This window comes from Bufo bufo, chromosome 3, assembly GCF_905171765.1.
Source record: "Bufo bufo chromosome 3, aBufBuf1.1, whole genome shotgun sequence".
NCBI classification, from domain to species: Eukaryota; Metazoa; Chordata; class Amphibia; order Anura; family Bufonidae; genus Bufo; species Bufo bufo.
In genome coordinates, this window is record NC_053391.1 from 623,353,878 (window position 1) to 623,371,728 (window position 17,851).

A 17,851-nucleotide genomic window follows, 5' to 3' on the forward strand; every position below is an offset into this window, starting at 1 on the left:
ATATGATAAATTTGGTGCATTTCTATGTCTAACACTTTGGTCTTTTGAAATTAAAAAGGTCATATAATTTTTGCACAAATGAGCCCAAAAAGTCGCAAAGCCCTATTTTAAGGCATTTTGAAGTCAGAATTCTGGAGTGCAGGGAATACATTTCCACATTGACTTAGGCTGGTTTCACACGGGCGTTGCGGGAAAAGGTGCGGGTGCGTTGCGGGAACATGGACGATTTTGCACGCGCGTGAGAAAAATCGGCATGTTTGGGATCGGGGTTGTGTAGATTGTATTATTTTCCCTTATAACATGGTTATAAGGGAAAATAATAGCATTCTTCATACAGAATGCTTAGTACAATAGGGCTGGAGGGGTTAAAAAATAAATAATAATTTAACTCCCCTTAATCCACTTGCTCGCGGAGCCCGGCTTCTCTTTGCTGTGTACAGGAAAAGGACCTGTGGGGACGTCACTCCGGTCATCACATGGTCCATCACATGATCTTTTACCATGGTGATGGATCATGTGATGACCGGAGTGACGTCACCACCGGTCCTTTTCCTGTACACAGCAAAGAAGAGAAGCCGGGCTCCACGAGCAAGTGGATTAAGGCCTCTTTCACACTTGCGTTTTTCCGGATCCGGCGGGCACCTCCGGCAACGGAAGTGCATGCCGGATCCCAACAACGCAAGTGTACTGAAAGCATTTGAAGACGGAACCGTCTTCCAAATGCTTTCAGTGTTACTATGGCACCCAGGACGCTATTAAAGTCCTGGTTGCCATAGTAGGAGTGGGGAGCAGGGGAGCGGTATACTTACAGTCCGTGCGGCTCCCGGGGCGCTCCAGAATGACGTCAGAGCGCCCCATGCGCATGGATGACGTGATCCATGCGCTTGGGGCGCCCTGACGTCACTCTGGAGCGCCCGGGGAGCCGCACGCACGGACAGTAAGTATGCTGCTCCCCCGCTCCCCACTACACTTTACCATGGCTGCCAGGACTTTAGCGTCCCGGCAGCCATGGTAACCACTCTGAAAAAGCTAAATGTCGGCTCCGGCAATGCGCCAAAACGACATTTAGCTTAAGGCCGGATCCGGATCAATGCCTTCCAGTGGGCATTAATTCCGGATCCGGCCTTGCGGCAAGTGTTCCGGATTTTTGCCCGGAGCAAAAAGCGCAGCATGCTGCGGTATTTTCTCCGGCCAACAAACGTTCCGTTCCGGAAGTGAAGACATCCTGATGCATCCTGAACGGATTACTCTCCATTCAGAATGCATTAGGATAATCCTGATCAGGATTCTTCCGGCATAGAGCCCCGACGACGGAACTCTATGCCGGAAGAAAAGAACGCAGGTGTGAAAGAGCCTTAGGTGAGTTAAATTTATTTTTATTTTTTTTAACCCCTCCAGCGCTATTGTATTATGCATTCTATATTCAGAATGCTATTATTTTCCCTTATAACCATGTTATAAGGGCAAATAATAAAGATCGGGTCCCCATCCCGATCGTCTCCTAGCAACCGTGCGTGAAAATCGCACCGCATCCGCACTTGCTTGCGGATGCTTACGATTTTCACACAGCCCCATTCACTTCTATGGGGCCTGCGTTGCGTGAAAAACGCACAAAATAGAGCTTGCTGCGATTTTCACGCAACACACATGTGATGCGTGAAAATCACCGCTCATGTGAACAGCCCCATAGAAATGAACGGGTCCTGATTCAGTACGGGTGCAATGCGTTCAACTCGCGCATTGCACCCGCGAGGAAAACTCGCCCGTGTGAAAGGGGCCTAAGGGTTGTCTCAATAAATCAACCTATTCCCTATCCACAGGAAAGAGGATGTTTATCCCATCAATCTGCACTCAATACTTCATAATGACAATGTAAAAACAGAATGTTAGAAATCTTTGCTCATCTATTAAAGGAAAAACGAAAATCTTGCATTCACATTAATATTCAGACCCTATACTCAGGACAAGCACCTTTTGGCAATGATTACAACCTCCAATCTTCATGGGTATGATTGGGGGATTTTCTGCCATTCTTCTCTGTAGCTTCTCTCAAGCTCTGTCAGGTTTGATGAGGACCATCGGTGGAAAGCCATTTTCAGGTCTCTCCTGAAATGTTCAATTGGGTTCAAGTCAGGGCTCTGACTGAGCCACTCAAGGACATATACAAAATTATCCCCAAGCCTCTCCTGTGTTGTCTTGACTGTGTGATTAAAGGGATTCTGTCATCAGATTTAACCCCTCTAACCTAAACATATGCTCATGTCCAGTCTAATACGAAGAATCCTAAGCTGGCCTTAATAAATCTCACTGTGGCTCTATTTGCCCCAAAAACAGGTTTCTATAACCTGTCAATCACTTACTTAAGGTGCCCAAGGGGAGGTCCGTTAATACAGGGTGCCTGGCCGCACCCCTCGCCGTTCGGTGCCCAGCGCCGCCTTACCATTGCATGATGCTGCCACAATCCTGCTTCACTGAAGGGACGGTATTGGGGAGGTGATGAGCAGTGCCTGGTTTTCTCCAGACATGACTCTTAGAATTAAGGCCAAAAAGTTCTGTCTTGGTTTCATCAGACCAGGGAATCTTTTTTTTTTTTTTTTTTTTTTTTTTTGAAGTCTGAGAGTCCTTTAGGTCCTTTTCTGCAAACTCTAGGTGGGCTTTCATCTTTCTATTACGGAGAGGCTTCTTTCTGGCCAGTGTGCCATAAAGCCCAGATTGGTAGAGTGCTGCAGTGATGGTTGACCTTCTGGAAGTTTTTCCCATCTACACACAGGATCTTTGGAGCTCAGCTAGAGTGGGTTCTTGATCACCTCTCTTACCAAAGCCCTTCTCCCCGATGTATGTAGTTTGGTGGGGTTGCCAGATCTAGGAGGAGTCTTGGTTGTTCTAAACTTTTTCAGTTTAAGAATGATGGAGGTCACTGTGCTCTTGGGAACTTTTCAGTGCAGCAGCATTTTTTTTTTTTTTTACCCTTCTCCAAATCTGTGCCTATCCTTTCTCTGAGCTCTGTAGGCAGTTCTTTCCTCCTCATGGCTTGGTTTTTGCTCTCATAGGCATTGTGAGCTGTGAGATCTTATATAGACATGAGTGGACACGATTTGGAAAGACCTGATCAACTGAATTTAGCACAGGTAGACACCAATCAAGGTGTAGAAACATCTCAAAGATAATCAAGAGAAATGGAAGGCCCCAGAGCTAAATTTCAAGTGTCATAAGAGTTTGAATACTCAGTCAGGTCCATAAATATTTGGACATTGACACAATTCAAAATTTTTGGGCTCTATACACCATGGTGGTGTATAGAGCCAAAAATTTTAGAATTGTGTCAATGGATTTGAAATGAAACTAACAAGATGTGCTTTAACTGCAGACTGTCAGCTTTAATTTGAGGGTATTTACATCTAAATCAGGTGAACAGTGTAGGAATTACAACAGTTTGCATATGTGCCTCCCACTTGTTAAGGGGCCAATAGTAATGGGACAATTGGCTTCTCAGCTGCTCCATGGCCAGGTCTGTGTTATTCCCTCATTATCCCAATTACAATGAGCAGATTAAAGGTCCAGAGTTCATTTCAAGTGTGCTATTTGCATTTGGAATCTGTTGCTGTCAACTCTCAAGATGAGATCTAAAGAGCTGTCACTATCAGTGAAGCAAGCCATCATTAGGCTGAAAAAAACAAAACAAACCCATCAGAGAGATCGCAAAAACATTAGGCATTGCCAAAACAACTGTTTGGAACATTCTTTAAAAGAAGGAACGCATCAGTGAGCTCAGCAACAGCAAAAGACCCGGAAGACCACGGAAAACAAGTGTGGTGGATGACTGAAGAAATCTTTCCCTCGTGAAGAAAACACCCTTCACAACAGTTGGCCAGATCAAGAACACTCTCCAGGAGGTAGGTGTATGTGTGTCAAAGTCAACAATCAAGAGAAGACTTCACCAGAGTGAATACAGAGGGTTCACCACAAGATGTAAACCATTAGTGAGCCTCAAAAACAGGAAGGCCAGATTAGAGTTTGCCAAACGACATCTAAAAAAGCCTTCACAGTTCTGGAACAACATCCTATGGACAGATGAGACCAAGATCTACTTGTACCGGAGTGCTGGGAAGAGAAGAGTATGGAGAAGGAAAGGAACTCCTCATGATCCTAAGCATACCACCTCATCAGTGAAGCATGGTGGTGGTAGTGTCATGGAGTGGGCATGTATGGCTGACAATGGAACTGGTTCTCTTGTATTTATTGATGATGTGACTGCTGACAAAAGCAGCAGGATGAATTCTGAAGTGTTTCGGGCAATATTATCTGCTCATATTCAGCCAAATGCTTCAGAACTCATTGGACGGCACTTCACAGTGCAGATGGACAATGACCCAAAGCATACTGCAAAAGCAACCAAAGAGTTTTTTAGGGGGAAAAAGTAGAATGTTATGCAATGGCCAAGTCAGTCACCTGACCTGAATCTGATTGAGCATGCATTTCACTTGCTGAAGACAAAACTGAAGGGAAAATGCCCCAAGAACAAGCAGGAACTGAAGACAGTTGCAGTAGAGGCCTGGCAGAGCATCACCAGGGATGAAACCCAGCGTCTGGTGATGTCTATGCGTTCCAGACTTCAGGCTTTAATTGACTGCAACCAAGTATTAAAAAGTGAAAGTTTGATTTATGATTATTATTCTGTCCCATTACTTTTGGTCCCTTAACCCCTTAAGGACCGGGCTCATTTTCACCTTAAGGACCAGGCTCATTTTCACCTTAAGGACCAGGCCATTTTTTGCAAATCTGACCAGTGTCACTTTAAGTGCTCATAACTTTAAAACGCTTTGACTTACCCAGGCCGTTCTGAGATTGTTTTTTCGTCACATATTGTACTTCATGACACTGCTAAAATTGGGTCAAAAAAGTTAATTTTTTTGCATAAAAAAATACAATTTTTACCGTAAATTTTGAAAAATTAGCAAATTTCAAATTTTCAGTTTCTCTACCTCTGTAATACATAGTAATACCCCCAAAAATTGTGATGACTTTACATTCCCCATATGTCTACTTCATGCTTGAATTGTTTTGGGAATGATATTTTATTTTTTGGGGATGTTACAAGGCTTAGAAGTTTAGAAGCAAATTTTGAAATTTTCAGAAATCTTCAAAATCCCACTTTTTATGGACCAGTTCAGGTTTGAAGTCATATTGTGAGGCTTAGATAATAGAAACCTCCCAAAAATGACCCCATTCTAGAAACTACACCCCTCAAGGTATTCAAAACTGTTTTTTCAAACTTTGTTAACCCTTTAGGTGTTCCACAAGAGTTAATGGCAGATGGAGAAACAATTTTGAAATTTCTATTTTTTGGAAAATTTTCCAATATAATCAATTTTTTCCAGGAGTAAAACAAGGGTTAACTGCCAAACAACACTCAAAATGGGTTGCCCTGATTCTGTAGTTTGCAAAAACACCCCATATGTGGTCGTAAACTACTGTTTGGCCGAACGGTAGCACATAGAAGGAGGGGAACACCATATGGGTTTTGGAAGGCAGATTTGGCAGGACTGGTTTTGTTTATACCATGTCCCATTTGAAGCCCCCTGTTGCACCCCTAGAATAGAAATTTCAAAAAAGTGACTCCATCTAAGAAAGTACACCCCTCAAGGTATTCAAAACTGGGTTTACAAACTTTGTTAACCCTTTAGGTGTTCCACAAGAGTTAATGGCAGATGGAGAAACAATTTTGAAATTTCTATTTTTTGGAAAATTTTCCAATATAATCAATTTTTTCCAGGAGTAAAACAAGGGTTAACTGCCAAACAACACTCAAAATGGGTTGCCCTGATTCTGTAGTTTGCAAAAACACCCCATATGTGGTCGTAAACTACTGTTTGGCCGAACGGTAGCACATAGAAGGAGGGGAACACCATATGGGTTTTGGAAGGCAGATTTGGCAGGACTGGTTTTGTTTATACCATGTCCCATTTGAAGCCCCCTGTTGCACCCCTAGAATAGAAATTTCAAAAAAGTGACTCCATCTAAGAAAGTACACCCCTCAAGGTATTCAAAACTGGGTTTACAAACTTTGTTAACCCTTTAGGTGTTCCACAAGAGTTAATGGCAGATGGAGAAACAATTTTGAAATTTCTATTTTTTGGAAAATTTTCCAATATAATCAATTTTTTCCAGGAGTAAAACAAGGGTTAACTGCCAAACAACACTCAAAATGGGTTGCCCTGATTCTGTAGTTTGCAAAAACACCCCATATGTGGTCGTAAACTACTATTTGGCTAAACGGCAGGACATAGAAGAAGGGGAACGTCATTTTTGGAAGGCAGATTTTGCTGGACTGGTTTATTGACACCATGTACCCTTTCAAGCCCCCTGATGCACCCCTAGAGTAGAAACTCCATAAAAGTGACCCCATCTAGGAAACTACGGGATAAGGTGGTTGTTGTTTTGGGACTATTTTTGGGGTAAATTTGATTTTTGGTTGCTCTATATTAGTCTTTTTTGAGGCAATGTAACAAAAAAATGTAATTCTAAAATTGTTTCTACATTCACTATTTGGTTTTGTGGAACACCTAAAGGGTTAACATAGTTTGTAAAGTAACTTTTGAATACCTTGAGGGGTGTAGTTTCTTAGATGGGGTCACTTTTTTGGAGTTTCTAGTCTAGGCTACATCAGGGGGGGCTTCTAATGGGACATGGTGTCAAAAAAAAAACTGTCCATCAAAATCTGCCTTCCAGAAACCATATGGAGTTCCCTTCGTTCTATGCCCTGCCGTGCGGCTATATAGCCATTTACGACCACATATGGGGTGTTTCTGCAAACTACAGAATCGGGGCAATAAATATTTAGTTTTGTTTGGCTGTTAACCCTTGCTTTATTACCGGCAAAATGGATTCAAATTGAAATTTTGCCCAAAAATTGGTGTTTTGGCACAGTTTTTATTTTATATTTTTAACACCGTTCATCCGAGGCGTTTGGTCAAAAGTTATTTTTATAGCGACGACTTTTACGCACGCGACGATGCCCAATATGTATGGCTCTCAGACTTTGGAGACACTAAGCAGGCATCCTAAAACTGCGGCCCTCCAGATATTGTAAAACTACAATTCCCACCATGCCCTGCTGATGGCTGTAGGTTGTCTGGGCATGCTGGGAGTTATAGTTTTACAACATCTGGAGGGCCGCAGTTTGAGGATGCCTGCTCTAAAACTAATATTTTTTGGGGAAAGAAAAATTGTTTCCGTGTCTCCAAAGTCTGAGAGCCATAGTGTTTTATGTTCTCTAGTGGACTGTTGAGGATTATAAAAATTTAGTACTCCATGGAAATGTGATACTCCCTGAAGCAATTGATAATGCAGAGGCCCGGATGATCGGGGCAAGTGTCACATTGAGTAGTGGTGTCCTTCCGTATCCCCCTCTTGTGACACACTCTGCACTTTTTTTGGGTTCGTCCCTTCTTTCCAGTATGGGGGACCACACCTGGAAAGTGTTGGCCAGGGACGATCCGGGCGCCTCCAATTCCCGAGGTACTCCGGCCTGCTCTTTCCCGGTCCGAAAAGATCAGGTCTTTGAGGACTGCCTCATAGAACTGGAGGAATGTCCCTGTGCTGCCAGCGCTTCGGGATAGTACAAAAGAGTTGTACATGGCAACCTGTACCAAGTAGACCGCAACTTTTTTGTACCATGCCCGGGTTTTGCGCATGGCGTTATATGGCGTGCGGACTTGATCAGAGAGATCAACTCCTCCCATATACCGATTGTAGTCGACGATACAATCGGGCTTGAGGACCGTTGCCGCGGTACCTCGCACAGGGACAGGGGTGGTGCCGTTACCGTGGATTGTGGACAGCATAAGGACATCCCTCTTGTCCTTATACCTGACCAGCAACAGGTTTCCACTGGTAAGGGCACGGGTCTCACCCCTGGGGATAGGTACCTGGAGGGGGTAGGCAGGGAGGCCGCGTTGATTTTTCCGCACGGTCCCACAAGCGAACGTGGATCTGGCGGCAAGGGACCTGAACAAGGGAATGCTGGTATAAAAGTTATCCACGTACAAGTGGTAACCATTATCCAGCAGTGGGTACATAAGGTCCCACACGAGTTTCCCGCTAACACCCAGAGTGGGGGGACATTCTGGGGGTTCAATACGGGAATCTCGCCCCTCGTACACACGAAATTTGTAAGTGTACCCTGAGGCACTCTCACAAATTTTGTATAGCTTCACGCCATACCTCGCCCGCTTTGTGGGAATGTATTGGCGGAAACTGAGTCTCCCCTTGAACGCAACGAGAGACTCATCAACCGCGACCTCCCTTCCAGGTACGTAGGCCTGCTGAAATGTGGCCCCAAAGTGATCGATGACCGGCCGTATCTTATACAGCCGGTCATAGGCAGGATCACTTCGGGGGGGACATGCTGCATTATCGGAATAATGCAGACATTTCTGGATGGCCTCAAACCGGTGACGTATCATGACCATACTGTACAGTGGGGTCTGGTAGAGTATGTCCCCACTCCAGTATTGCCTGACACTGGGTTTTTGGACTAGACCCATATGCAGCACGAGGCCCCAAAATGTCCTCATTTCGGCTGCACTGACCGGCGTCCAGCCACCGGGTCTAGCCAAAACTGAGCCTGGGTTTTGAGCGACGAACTGTTGGGCGTACAGATTCGTCTGCTCCACCATCAAATTCACCAGTGAGTTACTGAAAAAAAAACTAAAATAGTCTATTTCAGTAAACCCCACTGTGGGAATCTGGATTCCAGGATTGCCAGCAAAATCCGGAATCTCAGGCTCAAAGTCCACTGGGGGACACCAGCTAAGTTCATCGGCAGGGGGCTCCGGTGGACTTATTTGGTGGGCCGGGAAACCAGTACGAACCCCAGGGCGGCTCGTACTAGGGTGGGCCACAGGATCCCTAGCATGTGGGGCCCCTGGCTCCGCCTGGCGGCGTCTCCGCCGCCTTGGTGGCTCATCGTCATCAGATGATGATGAGGAGGATGCGGATGACAAAAGGAATGTGGGGTCATCCTCATCCTCACTGGGGCTCTCAGAGTCGGAGGCAATCTGGGCGTATGCCTCCTCGGCCGAGAACATCCGGTGGGCCATGGGTGTGTGTGCGTGTAGGTGTGCGTGTGTGGCAAACTTTATTATATGTGCGTGTGTGTGGGGGCAACGGGTGTTCGCGTACTAAAAAGTCCAGGCAAAAAAATGGGCAAGTGTTAGAAAAAAAAAAAGTTAAAACTTGCTGATCAGCGGTACAACGCTGATCAGCGGTCGGTGGGGTGGTGGGGCGGGCGATGCGCTAACAGTGGACGGACGCTAAAAAGTGCCGGCCAGTCAGCGCACGCAGAAAAAAAAAAGTGGTGGTGAGTGGGGGGTAGGTGGGGGGGGGAGGCAGGTGGGGGGGGGGGGGGGGAGTGGCTGGTGGGGGGTGGGTGGGGGGGCAAGTGGCAGGAGGGGTCTGGGTTAGGGTTAGATGGAAGTTTGGAAGTTTGGAATAAAAGTACTTTTTTTTTTTTTTTTTCTAACTTACTTTTCCCTTCTTTCCCTGCCTAACGGTGCCTCTCCCTCACTGACCCTAACCTACCTGGGTGGCGATGGGTGCAGGAGGGTGATGGATGCCGATTAGGGGGACACAGGAGCTCGTTCTGGACGGTGCTGCACGGTCAGGGTGCTGGACAGGAAGAGGAGGGGAGAGAGGAGCGCAGGAAGTTTGAATCTCGCGCCTCTCTCCCCTGCACCAATCAGCACCCTGGACAGCGGCATTCAGCACCAGGGCCAGCACCGCCTCTCCAAATCCTCGGACTGCGATAGGTGGTGTATAATTACGCCACCGATCGCAGTCTTTTTCCGGTTCATCGGGTCACAGGACACCCGAATGGACCGGAAACGCAGAAAACCGCAGGTCTGAATTGACCTGCGGTTTTCTGCGATCGCCGATACGGGGGGGTCAAATGACCCCCCCCTGCATTGTTACGGGATGCCGGCTGAATGATTTCAGCCGAAATCCCGTTCCGATTAACCCCTGCGGCGCCGGAGTTCCGATTTTAAGTCAGGACGTACCGGTACGTCCTCGGTCCTTAAGGACTCGGGAAATAGGGCGTACCGGTACGTCCTAGGTCCTTAAGGACTCGGGAAATAGGGCGTACCGGTACGTCCTAGGTCCTTAAGGGGTTAACAAGTGGGAGGCACATATGCAAACTGTTGTAATTCCTACACCGTTCACCTGATTTGGATGCAAATACCCTCAAATTAAAGCTGATAGTCTGCAGTTAAAGAACATCTTGTTTGTTTCAAATCCATTGTGGTGGTGTATAGAGCCAAAAATGTTAGAATTGTGCCGCTGTCCCAATATTTATGGACCTGACTGTATGTCTATGCCAAATTTTACTATTTCCTTTTTAATAAATTTCAAAAAATTCTGTATTCACTTTCTCATTATGGGGTGTTGGAGATTGATTGGGGGGCTTGCATTTTTTTTTTTCTATTTTAGCACAAGTCCGCAACATAAAATGTGTGAAAAGGACTGAAGACTTTCTGAATGCATTGTATTTTACTTGCTTATACAGCGCCAACATATTCTGCAATGCTATACAGACATCATCATCAGTTGCCCCTAGTGGGGCTCACAATCTAGGTCCCCTATCAGTATGTCTTTGTAGTGTAGGAGTAAACCGGTCAACCCAGAGGAAACTCGCACAAACACGGGGAGAACATGCAAACTCCATGCAGATGATGTTCTTGGTCGGATTGGAACCCAGGACCCCAGCACTGCAAGCCACCATGCTGCTCAATATGGTTCACATTGATTTGGTTGCTGAATCTGGGCCTAGTATTGTGTAGGCATCAATGTTACTGAATGCATTCTGTAAAGGTCTCAGAGATATATACAATGTAACTAACGCTAACTGCAGTATGTACCATATGTGAGTGCCACTATATAGTGCTATTTATCGAACTATAACAACTTATAAAAAGTGCTATTTGTTTGGCAGGTGTGTGACTGGCTATATCCCCTCATGTCTAACCAATCTCCGGTGCTACGCTCTAATAATGGGGTGTACATGTTCCCAGACCTGATGTCGCAGGAACCCGGCTCTTACGTGGGGGTGGTGCTTTCCGCTGAGCTTCCAGCCGCTGATCTGGAGCTCTTTGAAGACCTAATGAGACAGATGTCTGACCTGAGAATTCAGGTGAGTGGAAACCAAGGAAAAACCTACCGGTGTGCTGGGAGGGTCATACAGGGAATATGGTCTTTCAGAATGGAATTACTCACTGATTGTGTTCTAGATTAGCTACTCGGACATTAGTGAGACTTGTCACTATCCTTAATCTCTGCTCAGCCCATATTAGAATATCAAATGGACTATATAGGTCCATTATATAAAAATTATGAAAAAAAGCCTTACTGACTTGTCTAAGCCCCTGACGTTCCAGCACTCCTGCTCTAGGGGTCCCAGTAGTCTTTGTTTCCGGTGCTGCAGTGATATTGTCACTCGCTGTTTCACGTGATCTCTGCAGCTAGAATCATGTAAGGTAGTTGGGTACCTCACCCTTGTAGCAACACCGGCACTGCAGTGATGAGCTGCCCAAGTACCTTAGGTGACCAGGGAGATGGGTGATTGGCGGGCATGTGGACTAGTCATTGCCATCATTGCTGCAGTGCTGGAAACAGAGACCCCCAGGTAGAGGTAATCAACATAATTTCAACGAGATGTAGTGCAGAGACACTGACCATGTCACGTCTTTATTACAATTGAGGCTAAAAAAAAGTACTGCCAGATGTCTCCAAGTAAACAAATAGATAACGTCTGGAGAGTGTCCATTGCCTTTGTGCTTAGATTGTTCAAGTGGGTCAGATGGTTTCACACCCACTTTGTGTGGAGGACAGTGTTTTCTTTGTACCCAAGTGTTTCAGAGCCTCATATGGTGCAATCTGGAGACCCTCCAATCCAGTACAAGGGATAATTCTGTGTTTCACTGCTGCTAAAGCAGAAAATACTCATATTTCAGTTCAAAGTTCGCTGGCTTTTTTCTGTAAGAATTATTGTACCAGGCAGAAAAATCAAGACCTTTTTGGGGGCATACCCCCCAACATGTCCAACTAGGAAATTCCCTTTGAGTAGTCTGGCAAGGTACATAAGTGCCTGATGCTCCTACATTAATGCTGAGAGCATCCGATCTTTATGTTCCTGGCTGGTGGCAATGAAGAGGCCTTGGGTGGCCCTTGGGTATTGGCCTACTGGGAAATTATCCTATAGGGTCTGTGGCCAGTCTGCCCCTGAAAGGATCACGGCAGAGGCCAGAGACTGGCTGCAGCAGTCACATGAACGGTGTATGTGATAGTGGCCCTAGAGCAGAGTGGGATTTACTGTGTGAGTATACAATATTATATTTTTTTTTATTGCATACCATTAGCTGCGTTTTGGAAACTTTTTCTCAAAGGGTCACTGTATTTTCAGAAAACTTTTCATATGTCATAGGGATATATCAAAAGTTTTTTTATGCTCGCTGGCAATCTGAGTGCTGAGCCCCCCAGCGATCTCTACAACGATGAGAGAGAAAACCCTACTTAGTGAGATTGGCCCATAGACTTTCTATTGAGTCTGTCTCACTTCCTATCCTGCAGCGAGTAGAAAGAACATGCTAAGTGAGTGCTTCTCTCTCATTCTAGAGATCGTGGGGGTCTCGGCGCTCAGAACCCCACTGATCAAAACTTTTTAAATATCAAAAGTTTACAAAAAGTACTGTGGCCCTTTTTTTAAAATCCCAGAGAGCCCCCTTAATTTATTATTGAGTTTAATGGGGGGGAGGGGGCATATAAATCCTTAGCAGACAAAATTTTTGCATGTTAATTAGTATGAAGAAAAGCCAAAGAATTTTGGACCTGCATCAGAAAACCTGAGCTCCAACGTCTATAAAGATTTATGAACCCAATTAGACTAAAATTAAAGGCACCCCCATTATTAACCCCTTCTTCATATAAAATACTGTAATTTACAATATACTGTGTTAACCTCCTGAGGCACTCCAGTCTACCGCCAACTACATGATCAGTGATTCAGTGCTATATACATAGTTCATCTGTAGGGTTAGATATGCAACACATTGGCCCCAAAGATATCTGATTCAAGGCTAAATTTTTTATATGAATGCAATAAAGGAAGGCTCCGTATTAAACAGAAAAGACGGCTACAATGGCTCATCTTGAGATTTGACTCAACTGTATGTTATTGTGTCTGCTCTTCAAGCCTAGTGAAGCATCAGATGAAGTCATAGACCTGACCCAGACAATTCATGTCGTTGAAATACCCGAACCGACACCAAAAGAGAAGGAAGACTATCCTCCATGGAGTGAGAAGGTTGCCCAGGGAATTCTTCAAGGTAAAGATGATTATAACTGAAACAGGCTTTTCTCTCAGATTATGCATGAAAGGGAGTAAGAAAAACAACTGAAAGGGAATTAAAATGACTTTAATAAGCTGCGGAATGAATAACATTCCTTAGGATATGGAAAGAAGTAAAATGTGAAGACTGATAAAGCGGGAACTTCTAATGCATAGGGACACCAAAATGATTTCTGTAGCTACAGTCGACTCAAACTGCATACTTAGAGGATATCCGCTTACTGAAATAACAAATTTTATTTATTTTTATGTATTTTATGCACTTATATAGCGCTGATATATTCCGCAGCGCTTTACAGACATTAGCATCAAGCTGTCCCCAATGGGGCTCACAATCTAAGGTCCCTATCAGTATATCATTGGAATGTGGAAGGAAATCGGAGAACCAGGAGGAAACCCACGCAAACACGGGGAGAACACACAAACTCGATGCAGATGTTGTCCTTGGTCCGATTCAAACCTAGGACGCCAGCACTGCAAAGCACCAGTGCTAACCACTGAGCCACCGTGCTGCTTAAAGAGGACCTTTCACTGGTCCTGACATAATAATATTAGTACCGGTCAGTGTAGGGCATAATCAGTAGAAGTACCTGCAAAAAATTTTTTTTCAGATCAGTTGCTACGTTCCCCCGCTGTGCCCCTCGTTCTCTATTGCCGCCTTGTATGCTAATTTAGTAGCATTGGTACAGGGAGGAGGAGAGGGCCGTGTTTCTCAAGGGGCATATCCTTCTTCCTGGCTGTGAGCTGCCCAATCGCAATGGAGAGCGTCACAGCCAGAGAGAAGGTGAGCTTTTTTTTTTTTTTTTTCAGGGAGAAGAAGGAGACACCCCTTGAGAAACACAGCAGTCTCCTCCTCCCTGTACCGATGCTAGTAATTAGCATACAGGGCGGCAAAAGAGAACGAGGGGCACAGCTCCCCAACGGAGCAGCCAATCTGAAAGTAAAACCAAACACAATGCAGCAGCACTCTGCAAACAAAATATATGGACTAAGGCTATATTCACTATATAAATAAATGAGGCGCTTGGCAAATATATTTTGATCAAAAAATCATTTGTGCCCATCCACCACTGCAAGATGATCTCAGTCTGGATTGGAGCCCACTCTATTTGATACCTCTCTCTCTGCCTGCTATGGCTGATACAGCAAATTACACTAATCCCCGCTGCAATTTGGAGAAAAACTGGTTTCAATTCATATGCTAATTGGGTCTTAAGTGCATCAAAGACGGTCCTAATTTTTCCCTGTCCACTCCTTCTTCATGTTCACTAAGCGGGTCAGGTGTCTGAATTGTCATCTCACCTGATCCTGGTCAACTTAAAAGGAGAGTGGCAAGCAGAGACTAGAGAAGTGGCTCGGGCCTGGCCTTGGTGCACTGAAAAGGGGCGTCGAATACTGATGACCTATATTCAGGATAGGTCATCAGTATTCTAATACTGGAAACCCCCTTTAAAACCTAATCAACATATGTCCTATTGCAGCCAGTGCATATGGTCACAACTTAGAGTTGTCATGGTAAGCCACAAAGCTGGTGGTCTTGAGGTACATGAGCATTCCTAACCACTGGTTGGGGACTACTGTTCTTGATTGACAGTGTGACATTCTTAACAGTGAAGCACCTTGCTGCCACTTGGACCGACATAACCCCATGTGATCTCAACAGAATTAGTTTTTTGCATAAAAGGTTGTTTTCTATAAGATTCATGAGAAAAAGTCATGTATTGCTCTGCATTTCAAAAATCACATTATTTTCCTGCCACGTGTACATGAGTTCTGAAATTAGAGGCTCCACGGGAAAAAAAAAACCTGTATTTTCCATCACCATGACCATATCTTTGCAGTCTTCAACATGTAAGTTGTTTTACTCATGCTGAAGAAAACGATGGTGTTGATGTTGTTTTTATCTCTTTATTATTTTACAAATCAGTATTTTTTATTTAGGAGCTTCTTGGCTGAGTTGGGGTTTGGTAAAAGGAGCAGAGTTGACTGAAAAAGCCATTCACAAAGGTGCTACCAAGTTAAGAGAGCACATACAGCCTGACGATAAACCACTAGAGGTCAATCCCACAGTGGCCAAAGGTCTCCATGTAGCCAAGCAAGCCACTGGAGGAGCAGTAAAAGTCAGTCAGTTCCTAGGTAAAGAAATAAAGTGCACTGGTAACACCACTAAAAGTGTTTTAATGATCTTTAAAAATTGTGTGCAAATGGTTACATGCAGTAAGATTATTCAATTACTAATGTAGTGTCTGTAGCTGTGATACCCATGTAAGCCAGTGTCACATGCAGTCTCATGACCATGCTCCTTGTTTGACTCGCTACTCTCGACACAGTTATCTCCCTGTTCACCTTCCTGTAATACAGGACATCATATCATATGCCTCCTATCTTCACTGCTCCCTGGCTCTTCTCTCTCGCCTCCTGTCTCTGGAGGGATTGTGTTGTACATGCTGGACAGCAGACAATGCAGTCTCAGTGCAGAACATAAAAGCAGAGCAGACAGTGAGTAATTAAAGCATTTTGCATTATACCTTGCAAAATATGCAGGCAGCTGTATATGGAGGAAATCTCTATGAGAAGTGATTCATGGGAATTGTAGTTCTTCACTTTGGTAATCCCACCCATTGCAAGCCCTGGCGGCATCAAAACAAAGGCGCTATACAGAACCAGGCAAGATGAGAAACATTATTACTTCTGGGCAACGGTGGCAACATCTGGTGAGCATTCAGATACCTATAGGTACATTTCTATAGGCTCAGAAAACCCCTATAAATGTACTATTTTATTTTTTGCCCCTGGTTCCTGGATTATGTAATGTGTAATATAGGAAGTATATATTATAACAGTTGATTAGACAATGACTAATATGGGTAAACCCTTGCCGGTAAACTGATCATACATATGGTGTTATGGGTAAATTCTTCCATAGCAGAGACATCACTTGGTAAAAGTTATGTCTACCATGGAGGTTAATTGCTTCACTAATAAGTGTATCTTTAATTTTTCGGTAATTAACCATGACTAACTGGATTTTCCTTGTACTAGTGGATGGGGTCTGTGCTATAGCAAGTTGTGTTGGGAGAGAGCTGGGGCCACACGTGAAGAAACATGGCAGCAAACTTATCCCTGAATCTCTAAAGAAAGACAAAGATGGGAAATCTCCATTTGATGGTGCCATGGTGGTAGCGGCCAGTGGAGTACAAGGTATTTAAGTGGTTTTAAGGGTAGTCTACGTGCTTTTGTTAATCCACATCTCACAGATAAATTTCTAATGTGTTTTTATCTTATAAGGATTCGCAACAGTTTGGCAGGGTTTGGAGTATGCTGGGAAGAACATTGCCAAGAGCGTGGCCTCAGAGACGGTTCATACGGTCAAATACAAGTAGGTCTCGCCATCTGTGTTGCCATGGTCTACTGGAGATGATGTACAAGTCGTCTTATGCAATCTATATATTCAACTCACATGTCTTCATTTCTCTCTTAACTTCTTGGTAATGTAGTTATGAAGGGAAGACACTCAAGTTGGTATTTGCTGAATATCATGCTCTGCATATAGAGTAAAGCCTCATTCACACATCTGTATTTGGTCAGTGATTTCCATTAGTGATTGTGAGCCAAAACCAGGAGTGGAGCCTTCACGGACATACTGTAAGGTATAAGAGAAATATCTGCACCTGTCCGGTGTTTAGAGCCGCACATGGTTTTGGCTCACAATCACTGACATGTGAATGAGGCCTAATACATTGCCAGGACAAAGCGGCATTAGCGATCACATCTCACTAGTGCCACGTACGTTTGTGGCCAGGGAGTAGTGATGTTACAAGCAGTGCCAGCATGCTGAATTCTAATTACAAGCATGATGAAAGAAGCAAGGTGGACAGCACTCCAAGCAACAACAGATTGGAAGTGGGTGAGCGCCTCCATGTGCATTTGGTCGAACTCGCCTGTGGAGCACCCCAGCTGGTCAGCCCTATGTGAACTGCTTGGTCCAGTAGCAGCCTCTCGGGTAACACACAGCCTTCTTCAAGCCTAGGTCGCGACTGGTTGAAGGTTGTCCACATTTGGCTGACCAGTCTGGGCGCTGCCTCCATCTCTCTCCTTTACTTCAGATATAATTACAGGCGTGATACAGTGTATAAAGTGTCTCGGACTACCGCCACAGTTTGGCAGTCTGAAGCCGCGGTGATGCAGATAACTATGGGTACCATCTAGATTGCAAGTTAAAGCATACATGCCAACATTAAAAAGGCAAATATTGAGACATCTGGTTTGCATTGACATCCTTTAAAGCAATAATTTATGTAGATGGGCCTCGTTCACACAGGTCTTTTTGCCAGCGGAATTTTGGTGTGGATGCTGTGCCAAAAAGTTGCCAGCAGCAGACCTGAATCAGCCCCCCACTGTTTTCAATGGGAGGTCACCCTGCACTTCACACGGCTGCAGTTTAAAGCT

The 17,851-nt window shown here is 44.7% G+C and overlaps 1 protein-coding gene across 4 annotated transcripts in view; it reads left to right on the forward strand.

The window, feature by feature from the left end:
- SPART (spartin) overlaps nt 1-17,851 on the forward strand; it is a 60,316-nt gene that overhangs the window by 36,347 nt on the left and 6,118 nt on the right. For all 4 annotated transcript variants that reach the window (XR_005777751.1, XM_040426109.1, XM_040426108.1 and 1 more), the window contains 5 exons: nt 10,991-11,188; nt 13,247-13,379; nt 15,344-15,538; nt 16,445-16,603; nt 16,691-16,781. Coding sequence is in view for 3 of the 4 variants with exons in the window: in XM_040426109.1 (XP_040282043.1) it covers nt 10,991-11,188; nt 13,247-13,379; nt 15,344-15,538; nt 16,445-16,603; nt 16,691-16,781 (776 nt within the window). In the remaining variant the exon portion in view is untranslated. The remainder of the gene's footprint in view (nt 1-10,990; nt 11,189-13,246; nt 13,380-15,343; nt 15,539-16,444; nt 16,604-16,690; nt 16,782-17,851) is intronic.